The sequence below is a fragment of the Gasterosteus aculeatus genome, chromosome 7 (assembly GCF_964276395.1).
Source record: "Gasterosteus aculeatus chromosome 7, fGasAcu3.hap1.1, whole genome shotgun sequence".
In the NCBI taxonomy this organism is placed as follows: domain Eukaryota; kingdom Metazoa; phylum Chordata; class Actinopteri; order Perciformes; family Gasterosteidae; genus Gasterosteus; species Gasterosteus aculeatus.
In genome coordinates, this window is record NC_135694.1 from 18634341 (window position 1) to 18650516 (window position 16176).

At 40.9% G+C, this 16176-nt stretch overlaps 1 protein-coding gene across 7 annotated transcripts in view; it reads right to left on the reverse strand.

Moving 5' to 3' along the window:
* Positions 1–16176, reverse strand: part of abr (ABR activator of RhoGEF and GTPase) — a 105952-nt gene that overhangs the window by 4122 nt on the left and 85654 nt on the right. For all 7 annotated transcript variants that reach the window (XM_040182171.2, XM_078106210.1, XM_040182174.2 and 4 more), the window contains one exon: positions 15902–16007. In XM_040182171.2, the coding sequence (XP_040038105.2) occupies positions 15902–16007 (106 nt within the window). The remainder of the gene's footprint in view (positions 1–15901; positions 16008–16176) is intronic.

Sequence of the window (16176 nt, forward strand, 5' to 3'; positions counted from 1 at the left end):
GGGGGCGAGTGTCTTTATCATATTGGTCTGTTGACAGAAAGCATAGCTGCGTCATGTGACTCCACTAATCAGGTTATAGGAGCAGCTTTGAGCCACAGACAGAGATCCTGCAGCGTGTGAGCGAGTAACCACGACAACGGCGCACCTAATGGATTGGGTGGGGGGGTGTAGATAGAGGGAGGGAGGGTGAGAGGGTGAGGAAGGGAATGGTGGTGAGGAAGAGATAGAGAGGGAGAGGGGAGGAGAATTAGACAGACTGACTGACTGAGTGATTAACAGTGAGAAGAGGTCAGGGTGGAGGGGGGAGGGGGGCGAGTGTCTTTATCATATTGGTCTGTTGACAGAAAGCATAGCTGCGTCATGTGACTCCACTAATCAGGTCACAAGGAGCAGCTGTGAGTCACAGACAGATCCTGCAGCGTGTGAGTGCTCGTAACCACGACAACGCCGCACCTGTGCTCATTAACGGCTGCAAAATGCAGAGACATGGCAGCAAGTTACACAGAATCCACACCTCACACAAATGAGAACCAGCGCAAAACTATAACAGCTATCTAAAAAATACGGCGTTTGTATGAGACCCGAGACTCTACCGAACGCGTGGATGTGCTTTTTATGTCTGTCCGGTAATAAATACGGCTCCTATGGCCGTTTACAAAACGTGTACCTTGTGGATTTTTGTGAGAAATATGTCGGCAGATTTGTATTGGAGCCTATGGGGCTTTTGGCAGAGGTTGTGTCACTCAAACACTCCTTGCGCCAAAACTAAAAAACTCTGGGATTCCATGAACACATTAATCCAATCAGCACAACCATACCCTCATTAATCTGAAGAAATGAAGCCTCTAGAGTGTATACTTTGGCTGCAAGGACAGAAGTTCCATACTTTTTTAACCAGATTTCTGCGCTGCTTCAGCCTCTAGCCCGCGAGCTCTCCACTCTAGCAGACGCAATACACACTCATGTAAAAGTCAGAAACGGAGCGAAAAACTAGTGAAACATAATCAGTGATTATGAAAAAAGTACAATAGATATCAAGAAGCAGTTTTTTTCATAAAATAGTTGAGACCTGTGTGAACATTTGAGAGTTGAAATGGTGTCTGTAGCTGAAAGATTCGCGAAGCTGAAAAATCTGAAAGTTGAAGAAGTTTAGGAGGATTTGAAAGCAAACTCCATTTGAAAACCATGTTAAAATATTAATGATTATTGATTTATATAAATTCAAGCATAAGAGGTAGAAAGCTGAAAAGTCATAGCCCTCAAGCCAGAAAGGAGCTGAACATTTTAATATTTGAACGGTTTTAATAGCTGAAAGTGTGAAGGAGTTGAAAGGTGCCGCGGAAGAAATAGAAGAAGTTGAAACTAGACTAGAAAATGCATTTCCTGCTGAAAATGCGTTGGAATGCAAAAAGCTGAAAGCTGAAATGAACTTTTTAAAATAGCTGAAAATACAGAAAGTTGAAGGGAATTTGAATACATTTGCTGAAATTATAGATATTAGAAAAGCTGAAATGAATTTGAAATTGCTGAAAATACAGAAATGGGAGAAGCTGAAAGGAATTTCAATAGATTTGCTGAAAAAGCAGAAATGAAAACAGCTGAAATAAATTTGAAATATTGCAAAAAAATACAGAAATGAATAGTGAAAAATTGCTGTTGATAGAGGCATAAGAATAGCTGAAATTATTTTAAAGAACTGCTGAAAATACAGGAAGTGGGGAAGCTGAATTTCAATAGATTTTCTAAAAACAGAAGTTGCAGGAGCTTAAATTTGTTTAAAATTGTTTGTAGTAATATTAGTAGTAGTATTAGTTATAATTGTGGTATTAGTAGTACTAGCAGTAATAGTAGGTTTAGTATCAATAGCAGTAGAAACAGCTGTAATACTATTAGCCATAGTCGTATTTGTAATAACATTAGTAGTAGTTGTAGTATTAATAGCAGTAGAAATACTAGTAGTATGGTAGTAGAAGTATCAGTTGTAGTACTAGAAGTACGAGTAATATTCGTAGTGGGAGACAGAATGTTTGTTATTCAAACTAAGAAGTTTTTAATTAATAGGCCTCATCACAAACATTACAGTAAAAATTCCCTCCATGTGGCTTTTATTTTGAAATTATTGGATTGGGCGGGTTGGGGGGGTGTAGATAGAGGGAGGGAGGGTGAGAGGGTGAGGAAGGGAGGGGTGGTGAGGAAGAGATAGAGGGAGAGAGAGAGGAGGAGAAATAGACAGACATACTGACTGACTGAGTGATTAACAGTAAGAAGAGGTCAGGGTGGAGGGGGGAGGGGGGGCGAGTGTCTTTATCATATTGGTCTGTTGACAGAAAGCATAGCTGCGTCATGTGACTCCACTAATCAGGTCATTGGAGCAGCTGTGAGTCACACACAGAGATACTGCAGCGTGTTTACGAGTAACCACGGCAACGGCGCACGTATTGCATTGGGTGGGGTGGGGGGGTGTAGATAGAGGGAGGGAGGGTGAGAGGGTGAGGAAGGGAATGGTGGTGAGGAAGAGAGGGAGAGGGGAGGAGAATTAGACTGACTGACTGACTGAGAGTGATTAACAGTAAGTAGAGGTCAGGGTGGAGGGGGGAGGGGGGAGGGGGGGCTAGTGTCTTTATCATATTGGTCTGTTGACAGAAAGCATAGCTGCGTCATGTGACTCCACTAATCAGGTCATAGGAGCGAGCAGCTGTGAGTCACAGACAGATCCTGCAGCATGTGAGTGCTCGTAACCACGACAACGGCGCACCTGTGATCATTAACGGCTGCAAAATGCAGAGACATGGCAGCAAGTTACACAGAATCCACACCTCACACAAATGAGAACCAGCGCAAAACTATAACAGCTATCTAAAAAATACGGCGTTTGTATGAGACCCAAGACTCTACCGAACGCGTGGATGTGCTTTTTATGTCTGTCCGGTAATAAATACGGCTCCTATGGCCGTTTACAAAACGTGTACCTTGTGGATTTTTGTGAGAAATATGTCGGCAGATTTGTATTGGAGCCTATGGGGCTTTTGGCAGAGGTTGTGTCACTCAAACACTCCTTGCGCCAAAACTAAAAAACTCTGGGATTCCATGAACACATTAATCCAATCAGCACAACCATACCCTCATTAATCTGAAGAAATGAAGCCTCTAGAGTGTATACTTTGGCTGCAAGGACAGAAGTTCCATACTTTTTTAACCAGATTTCTGCGCTGCCCCACACTCTAGCCCTGGAGCTCTCCACTCTAGCAGACGCAATACACACTCATGTAAAAGTCAGAAACGGAGCGAAAAACTAGTGAAACATAATCAGTGATTATGAAAAAAGTACAATAGATATCAAGAAGCAGTTTTTTTCATAAAATAGTTGAGACTTGTGTGAACATTTGAGAGTTGAAATGGTGTCTGTAGCTGAAAGATTCGCGAAGCTGAAAAATCTGAAAGTTGAAGAAGTTTAGGAGGATTTGAAAGCAAACTCCATTTGAAAACCATGTTAAAATATTAATGATTATTGATTTATATAAATTCAAGCATAAGAGGTAGAAAGCTGAAAAGTCATAGCCCTCAAGCCAGAAAGGAGCTGAACATTTTAATATTTGAACGGTTTAAATAGCTGAAAGTGTGAAGGAGTTGAAAGGTGCGGCGGAAGAAATAGAGGAATAAGTCGGAATAAAGATTAGAAGAACAATACTTGGAATGCTTAAAGCATTCCAACTAAATAGCTGAAAATACAGAAAGTTGAAGGGAATTTGAATACATCTGAACTTACAGATATTAGAAAAGCTGAAATTAATTTGAAATTGCTGAAAATACAGAAATGGGAGAAGCTGAAAGGAATTTCAATAGATTTGCTGAAAAAGCAGAAATGAAAACAGCTGAAATAAATTTGAAATATTGCAAAAAAATACAGAAATGAATATTAAAAAATTGCTGTTGATAGAGGCATAAGAATAGCTGAAATTATTTTAAAGAACTGCTGAAAATACAGGAAGTGGGGAAGCTGAATTTCAATAGATTTTCTAAAAACAGAAGTTGCAGGAGCTTAAATTTGTTTAAAATTGTTTGTAGTAATATTAGTAGTAGTATTAGTTATAATTGTGGTATTAGTAGTACTAACAGTATAAGCAGTAATAGTAGGTTTAGTATCAATAGCAGTAGAAACAGCTGTAATACTAATAGCCATAGTAGTATTTGTAATAACATTAGTAGTAGTTGTAGTATTAATAGCAGTAGAAATACTAGTAGTATGGTAGTAGAAGTATCAGTTGTAGTACTAGAAGTACGAGTAATATTCGTAGTGGGAGACAGAATGTTTGTTATTCACACTTAAAAGTTTTTAATTAATAGGCCTCATCACAGACATTACAGTAAAAATTCCCTCCATGGGGCTTTTATTTTGAAATTATTGGATTGGGTGGGTTGGGGGGGAGTAGATAGAGGGAGGGAGGGTGAGAGGGTGAGGAAGGGAGGGGTGGTGAGGAAGAGATAGAGAGGGAGAGGGGAGGAGAATTAGACAGACTGACTGACTGAGTGATTAACATTGAGAAGAGGTCAGGGTGGAGGGGGGAGGGGGGCGAGTGTCTTTATCATATTGGTCTGTTGACAGAAAGCATAGCTGCGTCATGTGACTCCACTAATCAGCTCATAGGAGCAGCTTTGAGTCACAGACAGATCCTGCAGCGTGTGAGCGAGTAACCACGACAACGGCGCACCTATTGGATTGGGTGGGGTGGGGGGGTGTAGATAGAGGGAGGGAGGGTGAGAGGGTGAGGAAGGGAATGGTGGTGAGGAAGAGAGAGAGGGAGAGAGAGAGGAGGAGAATTAGACATACTGACTGACTGAGTGATTAACAGTGAGAAGAGGTCAGGGTGGAGGGGGGAGGGGGGGCCAGTGTCTTTATCATATTGGTCTGTTGACAGAAAGCATAGCTGCGTCATGTGACTCCACTAATCAGGTCATAGAAGCAGCTGTGAGCCACAGACAGATCCTGCAGCGTGTGAGTGCTCGTAACCACGACAACACCGCACCTGTGCGGCTGCAAAAGGGGAGACATGGCAGCAAGTTACACAGAATCCACACCTCAGACAAATGGGAACCAGCGAAAAACTATAACAGCTATCTAAAAAATACGGCGTTTGTATGAGACCCAGGACTCTACCGAACGCGTGGAAGTGCTTTTTATGTCTGTCCGGTAATAAATACGGCTCCTATGGCCGTTTACAAAACGTGTACCTTGTGGATTTTTGTGAGAAATATGTCGGCAGATTTGTATTGGAGCCTATGGGGCTTTTGCCAGAGGTTGTGTCACTCAAACACTCCTTGCGCCAAAACTAAAAAACTCTGGGATTCCATGAACACATTAATCCAATCAGCACAACCATACCCTCATTAATCTGAAGAAATGAAGCCTCTAGAGTGTATACTTTGGCTGCAAGGACAGAAGTTCCATACTTTTTTAACCAGATTTCTGCGATGCCCCACACTCTAGCCTCGAGCTCTCCACTCTAGCAGACGCAATACACACTCATGTAAAAGTCAGAAACGGAGCGAAAAACTAGTGAAACATAATCAGTGATTATGAAAAAAGTACAATAGATATCAAGAAGCAGTTTTTTTCGTAAAATAGTTGAGACTTGTGTGAACATTTGAGAGTTGAAATGGTGTCTGTAGCTGAAAGATTGGCGAAGCTGAAAAATCTGAAAGTTGAAGAAGTTGAAGAGGATTTGAAAAGCAAACTCCATTTGAAAACCATGTTAAAATATTAATGATTATTGATTTATATAAATTCAAGCTTAAGAGCTAGAAAGCTGAACATACATAGCCCTCAAGCCAGAAAGAAGCTGAATATTTTAAAATTTGAACGGTTTAAATAGCTGAAAATGGGAAGCAGTTGAAAGGGGGCGCGGAAGAAATATAATAATAATAATAATAACTAGAAAAAGCATTTCCTGCTGAAAATGCGTTGGAATGCAAAAAGCTGAAAGCTGCACTGAATATTTAAAAATAGCTGAAAATACAGAAAGTTGAAGGGAATTTGAATACATTTGCTGAATATTTAAAAATAGCTGAAAATACAGAAAGTTGAAGGGAATTTGAATACATTTGCTGAATATTTAAAAATAGCTGAAAATACAGAAAGTTGAAGGGAATTTGAATACATTTGCTGAAATAAAAGATATTAGAAAAGCTGAAATTAATTTGAAATAGTTGAAAATACAGAAATGGGAGAAGCTGAAAGGAATTTCAATAGATTTGCTGAAAAAGCAGAAATGAAAACAGCTGAAATAAATGTGAAATATTGCAAAACAGAAGTTGCAGGAGCTTAAATGAATTTTAAAAAGTACAGAAATAACAAAAGCTGAGATGAATAAAAAGAGGTTTAAAATTGTTTGTAGTAATGTTAGTTGTAATTTGGGTATTAGTACTAGCAGTAGAAGTCGGTTTAGTATCAATAGCAGTAGAAACAGCTGGAATACTGATACTATTAGCCATAGTAGTATTTTTAATAACATTAGTAGTAGTTGTATTAATAGCAGTAGAAATACTAGTAGTATGGTAGTAGAAGTATCAGTTGTAGTTCTACTGAGGTACTAGTAATATTCGTAGTGGTTATAGTAGTATTTGAAAGAGCAATGCGTATTTCAACGAAACCGCTTCATGGTTAAGGTACAGATAATCATTCAGGCTTTTAGTTTGTAATGATGGAATTGGGTGAGGGGGGGTTGGGAGACAGAATGTTTGTTATTCAAACTAAGAAGTTTTTAATTAATAGGCCTCATCACTAACATTACAGTAAAAATTCCCTCCATAGGGCTTTTATTTTGAAATTATTGGATTGGGTGGGGTGGGGGGGTGTAGATAGAGGGAGGGAGGGTGAGAGGGTGAGGAAGGGAGGGGTGGTGAGGAAGAGATAGAGGGAGAGAGAAAGGAGAAATAGACAGACATACTGACTGACTGAGTGATTAACAGTGAGTAGAGGTCAGGGTGGAGGGGGGAGGGGGGGCGAGTGTCTTTATCATATTGGTCTGTTGACAGAAAGCATAGCTGCGTCATGTGACTCCACTAATCACGTCATTGGAGCAGCTGTGAGTCACACACAGAGATACTGCAGCGTGTTTACGAGTAACCACGGCAACGGCGCACCTATTGGATTGGGTGGGGTGGGGGGGTGTAGATAGAGGGAGGGAGGGTGAGAGGGTGAGGAAGGGAATGGTGGTGAGGAAGAGAGGGAGAGGGGAGGAGAATTAGACTGACTGACTGACTGAGAGTGATTAACAGTAAGTAGAGGTCAGGGTGGAGGGGGGAGGGGGGGCGAGTGTCTTTATCATATTGGTCTGTTGACAGAAAGCATAGCTGCGTCATGTGACTCCACTAATCAGGTCACAAGGAGCAGCTGTGAGCCACAGACAGATCCTGCGGCGTGTGAGTGCTCGTAACCACGACAACGCCGCACCTGTGCGGCTGCAAAAGGGGAGACATGGCAGCAAGTTACACAGAATCCACACCTCAGACAAATGGGAACCAGCGAAAAACTATAACAGCTATCTAAAAAATACGGCGTTTGTATGAGACCCAAGACTCTACCGAACGCGTGGATGTGTTTTTATGTCTGTCCGGTAATAAATACGGCTCCTATGGCCGTTTACAAAACGTGTACCTTGTGGATTTTTGTGAGAAATATGTCGGCAGATTTGTATTGGAGCCTATGGGGCTTTTGGCAGAGGTTGTGTCACTCAAACACTCCTTGCGCCAAAACTAAAAAACTCTGGGATTCCATGAACACATTAATCCAATCAGCACAACCATACCCTCATTAATCTGAAGAAATGAAGCCTCTAGAGTGTATACTTTGGCTGCAAGGACAGAAGTTCCATATTTTTTTAACCAGATTCCTGCGATGCCCCACACTCTAGCCTGCGAGGTCCCGCCTCTAGCAGACGCAATACACACTCATGTAAAAGTCAGAAACGGAGCGAAGAACTAGTGAAACATAATCAGTGATTATAAAAAAAGTACAATAGATATGAAGAAGCAGTTTTTTTCATAAAATAGTTGAGACTTGTGTGAACATTTGAGAGTTGAAATGGTGTCTGTAGCTGAAAGATTTGCGAAGCTGAAAAATCTGAAAGTTGAAGAAGTTGAAGAGGATTTAAACACGATCTCCATAGGAAAACCATTAGACGAAATATTCATGATTACTGATTTATATAAATTCAAGCTTAAGAGGTAGAAAGCTGAACATACATAGCCCTCAAGCCAGAAAGGAGCTGAATATTTTAATATTTGAACGGTTTAAATAGCTGAAAATGGGAAGCAGTTGAAAGGTGGCACGGAAGAAATAGAATAAGAATAAGTTGAAATAAAGATTAGAAGAACAATACTTGGAATGCTTAAAGCATTCCAACTAACTAGAAAAGGCATTTCCTGCTGAAAATGCGTTGGAATGCAAAAAGCTGAAAGCTGCACTGAATATTTGAAAATAGCTGAAAATACAGAAAGTTGAAGGGAATTTGAATACATTTGCTGAAAAGCTGAAATGAATTTGAAATTGCTGAAAATACAGAAATGGGAGAAGCTGAAAGGAATCAATAGATTTGCTGAAAAAGCAGAAATGAAAACAGCTGAAATAAATTTGAAATATTGCAAAAAAATACAGAAATGAATATTAAAAAATTGCTGTTGATAGAGGCATAAGAATAGCTGAAATTATTTTAAAGAACTGCTGAAAATACAGGAAGTGGGGAAGCTGAATTTCAATAGATTTTCTAAAAACAGAAGTTGCAGGAGCTTAAATTTGTTTAAAATTGTTTGTAGTAATATTAGTAGTAGTATTAGTTATAATTGTGGTATTAGTAGTACTAGCAGTAATAGTAGGTTTAGTATCAATAGCAGTAGAAACAGCTGGAATACTATTAGCCATAGTCGTATTTGTAATAACATTAGTAGTAGTTGTAGTATTAATAGCAGTAGAAATACTAGTAGTATGGTAGTAGAAGTATCAGTTGTAGTACTAGAAGTACGAGTAATATTCGTAGTGGGAGACAGAATGTTTGTTATTCACACTTAAAAGTTTTTAATTAATAGGCCTCATCACAGACATTACAGTAAAAATTCCCTCCATGGGGCTTTTATTTTGAAATTATTAGATTGGGTGGGGTGGGGGGGAGTAGATAGAGGGAGGGAGGGTGAGAGGGTGAGGAAGGGAATGGTGGTGAGGAAGAGAGGGACAGGGGAGGAGAATTAGACTGACTGACTGACTGAGAGTGATTAACAGTAAGTAGAGGTCAGGGTGGAGGGGGGAGGGGGGGCGAGTGTCTTTATCATATTGGTCTGTTGACAGAAAGCATAGCTGCGTCATGTGACTCCACTAATCAGGTCACAAGGAGCAGCTGTGAGCCACAGACAGATCCTGCGGCGTGTGAGTGCTCGTAACCACGACAACGCCGCACCTGTGCGGCTGCAAAAGGGGAGACATGGCAGCAAGTTACACAGAATCCACACCTCAGACAAATGGGAACCAGCGAAAAACTATAACAGCTATCTAAAAAATACGGCGTTTGTATGAGACCCAAGACTCTACCGAACGCGTGGATGTGTTTTTATGTCTGTCCGGTAATAAATACGGCTCCTATGGCCGTTTACAAAACGTGTACCTTGTGGATTTTTGTGAGAAATATGTCGGCAGATTTGTATTGGAGCCTATGGGGCTTTTGGCAGAGGTTGTGTCACTCAAACACTCCTTGCGCCAAAACTAAAAAACTCTGGGATTCCATGAACACATTAATCCAATCAGCACAACCATACCCTCATTAATCTGAAGAAATGAAGCCTCTAGAGTGTATACTTTGGCTGCAAGGACAGAAGTTCCATATTTTTTTAACCAGATTCCTGCGATGCCCCACACTCTAGCCTGCGAGGTCCCGCCTCTAGCAGACGCAATACACACTCATGTAAAAGTCAGAAACGGAGCGAAGAACTAGTGAAACATAATCAGTGATTATAAAAAAAGTACAATAGATATGAAGAAGCAGTTTTTTTCATAAAATAGTTGAGACTTGTGTGAACATTTGAGAGTTGAAATGGTGTCTGTAGCTGAAAGATTTGCGAAGCTGAAAAATCTGAAAGTTGAAGAAGTTGAAGAGGATTTAAACACGATCTCCATAGGAAAACCATTAGACGAAATATTCATGATTACTGATTTATATAAATTCAAGCTTAAGAGGTAGAAAGCTGAACATACATAGCCCTCAAGCCAGAAAGGAGCTGAATATTTTAATATTTGAACGGTTTAAATAGCTGAAAATGGGAAGCAGTTGAAAGGTGGCACGGAAGAAATAGAATAAGAATAAGTTGAAATAAAGATTAGAAGAACAATACTTGGAATGCTTAAAGCATTCCAACTAAATAAAGATTCGAAGAACAATACTTGGAATGCATCGTTAATGCATTCCAACAAAAATGCATTTCCTGCTGAAAATGCGTTGGAATGCAAAAAGCTGAAAGCTGAAATGAACTTTTTAAAATAGCTGAAAATACAGAAAGTTGAAGGGAATTTGAATACATTTGCTGAAATTATAGATATTAGAAAAGCTGAAATGAATTTGAAATTGCTGAAAATACAGAAATGGGAGAAGCTGAAAGGAATTTCAATAGATTTGCTGAAAAAGCAGAAATGAAAACAGCTGAAATAAATTTGAAATATTGCAAAAAAATACAGAAATGAATAGTGAAAAATTGCTGTTGATAGAGGCATAAGAATAGCTGAAATTATTTTAAAGAACTGCTGAAAATACAGGAAGTGGGGAAGCTGAATTTCAATAGATTTTCTAAAAACAGAAGTTGCAGGAGCTTAAATTTGTTTAAAATTGTTTGTAGTAATATTAGTAGTAGTATTAGTTATAATTGTGGTATTAGTAGTACTAGCAGTAATAGTAGGTTTAGTATCAATAGCAGTAGAAACAGCTGTAATACTATTAGCCATAGTCGTATTTGTAATAACATTAGTAGTAGTTGTAGTATTAATAGCAGTAGAAATACTAGTAGTATGGTAGTAGAAGTATCAGTTGTAGTACTAGAAGTACGAGTAATATTCGTAGTGGGAGACAGAATGTTTGTTATTCAAACTAAGAAGTTTTTAATTAATAGGCCTCATCACAAACATTACAGTAAAAATTCCCTCCATGTGGCTTTTATTTTGAAATTATTGGATTGGGTGGGTTGGGGGGGTGTAGATAGAGGGAGGGAGGGTGAGAGGGTGAGGAAGGGAGGGGTGGTGAGGAAGAGATAGAGGGAGAGAGAGAGGAGGAGAAATAGACAGACATACTGACTGACTGAGTGATTAACAGTAAGAAGAGGTCAGGGTGGAGGGGGGAGGGGGGGCGAGTGTCTTTATCATATTGGTCTGTTGACAGAAAGCATAGCTGCGTCATGTGACTCCACTAATCAGGTCATTGGAGCAGCTGTGAGTCACACACAGAGATACTGCAGCGTGTTTACGAGTAACCACGGCAACGGCGCACGTATTGCATTGGGTGGGGTGGGGGGGTGTAGATAGAGGGAGGGAGGGTGAGAGGGTGAGGAAGGGAATGGTGGTGAGGAAGAGAGGGAGAGGGGAGGAGAATTAGACTGACTGAGAGTGATTAACAGTAAGTAGAGGTCAGGGGGGAGGGGGGAGGGGGGGCTAGTGTCTTTATCATATTGGTCTGTTGACAGAAAGCATAGCTGCGTCATGTGACTCCACTAATCACGTCATTGGAGCAGCTGTGAGTCACACACAGAGATACTGCAGCGTGTTTACGAGTAACCACGGCAACGGCGCACCTATTGGATTGGGTGGGGTGGGGGGGTGTAGATAGAGGGAGGGAGGGTGAGAGGGTGAGGAAGGGAATGGTGGTGAGGAAGAGAGGGAGAGGGGAGGAGAATTAGACTGACTGACTGACTGAGAGTGATTAACAGTAAGTAGAGGTCAGGGTGGAGGGGGGAGGGGGGAGGGGGGGCTAGTGTCTTTATCATATTGGTCTGTTGACAGAAAGCATAGCTGCGTCATGTGACTCCACTAATCAGGTCATAGGAGCGAGCAGCTGTGAGTCACAGACAGATCCTGCAGCATGTGAGTGCTCGTAACCACGACAACGGCGCACCTGTGCTCATTAACGGCTGCAAAATGCAGAGACATGGCAGCAAGTTACACAGAATCCACACCTCACACAAATGAGAACCAGCGCAAAACTATAACAGCTATCTAAAAAATACGGCGTTTGTATGAGACCCAAGACTCTACCGAACGCGTGGATGTGCTTTTTATGTCTGTCCGGTAATAAATACGGCTCCTATGGCCGTTTACAAAACGTGTACCTTGTGGATTTTTGTGAGAAATATGTCGGCAGATTTGTATTGGAGCCTATGGGGCTTTTGGCAGAGGTTGTGTCACTCAAACACTCCTTGCGCCAAAACTAAAAAACTCTGGGATTCCATGAACACATTAATCCAATCAGCACAACCATACCCTCATTAATCTGAAGAAATGAAGCCTCTAGAGTGTATACTTTGGCTGCAAGGACAGAAGTTCCATATTTTTTTAACCAGATTCCTGCGATGCCCCACACTCTAGCCCGCGAGCTCTCCACTCTAGCAGACGCAATACACACTCATGTAAAAGTCAGAAACGGAGCGAAGAACTAGTGAAACATAATCAGTGATAATGAAAAAAGTACAATAGATATCAAGAAGCAGTTTTTTTCATAAAATAGTTGAGACTTGTGTGAACATTTGAGAGTTGAAATGGTGTCTGTAGCTGAAAGATTTGCGAAGCTGAAAAATCTGAAAGTTGAAGAAGTTGAAGAGGATTTGAAAAGCAAACTCCATTTGAAAACCATGTTAAAATATTAACGATTATTGATTTATATAAATTCAAGCTTAAGAGGTAGAAAGCTGAAAAGTCATAGCCCTCAAGCCAGAAAGAAGCTGAACATTTTAATATTTGAAGGATTTTAATAGCTGAAAGTGTGAAGGAGTTGAAAGGTGGCGCGGAAGAAATAGAAGTTGAAGATGAAGAAACTAGAAAATGCATTTCCTGCTGAAAATGCGTTGGAATGCAAAAAGCTGAAAGCTGAAATGAACTTTTTAAAATAGCTGAAAATACAGAAAGTTGAAGGGAATTTGAATACATTTGCTGAAATTATAGATATTAGAAAAGCTGAAATGAATTTGAAATTGCTCAAAATACAGAAATGGGAGAAGCTGAAAGGAATTTCAATAGATTTGCTGAAAAAGCAGAAATGAAAACAGCTGAAATAAATTTGAAATATTGCAAAAAAATACAGAAATGAATATTGAAAAATTGCTGTTGATAGAGGCATAAGAATAGCTGAAATTATTTTAAAGAACTGCTGAAAATACAGGAAGTGGGGAAGCTGAATTTCAATAGATTTTCTAAAAACAGAAGTTGCAGGAGCTTAAATTTGTTTAAAATTGTTTGTAGTAATATTAGTAGTAGTATTAGTTATAATTGTGGTATTAGTAGTACTAGCAGTAATAGTAGGTTTAGTATCAATAGCAGTAGAAACAGCTGTAATACTATTAGCCATAGTCGTATTTGTAATAACATTAGTAGTAGTTGTAGTATTAATAGCAGTAGAAATACTAGTAGTATGGTAGTAGAAGTATCAGTTGTAGTACTAGAAGTACGAGTAATATTCGTAGTGGGAGACAGAATGTTTGTTATTCAAACTAAGAAGTTTTTAATTAATAGGCCTCATCACAAACATTACAGTAAAAATTCCCTCCATGTGGCTTTTATTTTGAAATTATTGGATTGGGTGGGTTGGGGGGGTGTAGATAGAGGGAGGGAGGGTGAGAGGGTGAGGACGGGAGGGGTGGTGAGGAAGAGATAGAGGGAGAGAGAGAGGAGGAGAAATAGACAGACATACTGACTGAGTGATTAACAGTGAGAAGAGGTCAGGGTGGAGGGGGGGGGGGGGGGGCGAGTGTCTTTATCATATTGGTCTGTTGACAGAAAGCATAGCTGCGTCATGTGACTCCACTAATCACGTCATTGGAGCAGCTGTGAGTCACACACAGAGATACTGCAGCGTGTTTACGAGTAACCACGGCAACGGCGCACCTATTGCATTGGGTGGGGTGGGGGGGTGTAGATAGAGGGAGGGAGGGTGAGAGGGTGAGGAAGGGAATGGTGGTGAGGAAGAGAGGGAGAGGGGAGGAGAATTAGACTGACTGACTGACTGAGAGTGATTAACAGTAAGTAGAGGTCAGGGGGGAGGGGGGAGGGGGGGCTAGTGTCTTTATCATATTGGTCTGTTGACAGAAAGCATAGCTGCGTCATGTGACTCCACTAATCACGTCATTGGAGCAGCTGTGAGTCACACACAGAGATACTGCAGCGTGTTTACGAGTAACCACGGCAACGGCGCACCTATTGGATTGGGTGGGGTGGGGGGTGTAGATAGAGGGAGGGAGGGTGAGAGGGTGAGGAAGGGAATGGTGGTGAGGAAGAGAGGGAGAGGGGAGGAGAATTAGACTGACTGACTGACTGAGAGTGATTAACAGTAAGTAGAGGTCAGGGTGGAGGGGGGAGGGGGGGCGAGTGTCTTTATCATATTGGTCTGTTGACAGAAAGCATAGCTGCGTCATGTGACTCCACTAATCAGGTCACAAGGAGCAGCTGTGAGCCACAGACAGATCCTGCAGCATGTGAGTGCTCGTAACCACGACAACGACGCACCTGTGCGGCTGCAAAAGTGCAGACACAGGACAGCGAGTTACACAGAATCCACACCTCAAACAAATGAGAACCAGCGCAAAACTATAACAGCTATCTAAAAAATACGGCGTTTGTATGAGACCCAAGACTCTACCGAACGCGTGGATGTGTTTTTATGTCTGTCCGGTAATAAATACGGCTCCTATGGCCGTTGACAAAACGTGTACCTTGTGGATTTTTGTGAGAAATATGTCGGCAGATTTGTATTGGAGCCTATGGGGCTTTTGGCAGAGGTTGTGTCACTCAAACACTCCTTGCGCCAAAACTAAAGAACTCTGGGATTCCATGAACACATTAATCCAATCAGCACAACCATACCCTCATTAATCTGAAGAAATGAAGCCTCTAGAGTGTATACTTTGGCTGCAAGGACAGAAGTTCCATATTTTTTTTACCAGATTCCTGCGATGCCCCACACTCTAGCCGTCGAGGTCCCCCTCTAGCAGACGCAATACACACTCATGTAAAAGTCAGAAACGGAGCGAAGAACTAGTGAAACATAATCAGTGATTATGAAAAAAGTACAATAGATATCAAGAAGCAGTTTTTTTCATAAAATAGTTGAGACTTGTGTGAACATTTGAGAGTTGAAATGGTGTCTGTAGCTGAAAGATTCGCGAAGCTGAAAAATCTGAAAGTTGAAGAAGTTTAGGAGGATTTGAAAGCAAACTCCATTTGAAAACCATGTTAAAATATTAATGATTATTGATTTATATAAATTCAAGCATAAGAGGTAGAAAGCTGAAAAGTCATAGCCCTCAAGCCAGAAAGGAGCTGAACATTTTAATATTTGAACGGTTTTAATAGCTGAAAGTGTGAAGGAGTTGAAAGGTGCCGCGGAAGAAATAGAAGATGAAGAATAAAGATTCGAAGAACAATACTTGGAATGCATCGTTAATGCATTCCAACAATAAAGATTCGAAGAACAATACTTGGAATGCATCGTTAATGCATTCCAACAATAAAGATTCGAAGAACAATACTTGGAATGCATCTCAATGCATTCCAACAATAATATTAAACGCATGTTCCAGATATCCGATTTGAGGAGACTTCTCATAAGTAAGAGTCTCTCTATGTCTGAGGGTCGGTTGTGTGTGTGTGTGTGTGTGTGTGTGTACGTACCGTTTGAGGTGATCCAGCAGAGGGAGGAAGGTCATGAGGTTGGGGTCGGGCAGAGAGCGCAGGAGGTGCATCATGCAGTTCTCCTTGGCTGCCGGATCTGAGAGCGCTGCGAGAGAGAAGGGGAGGACGGGGGGGACGTTAGATCGAACTCGACAAGTCAGTCGAATCCAGTTTTGGTTGAGCTCAACTCCCCACTGACGACACACACACACACACACACACACACACACACACACACACACACACACACACACACTCACACACACACACACACA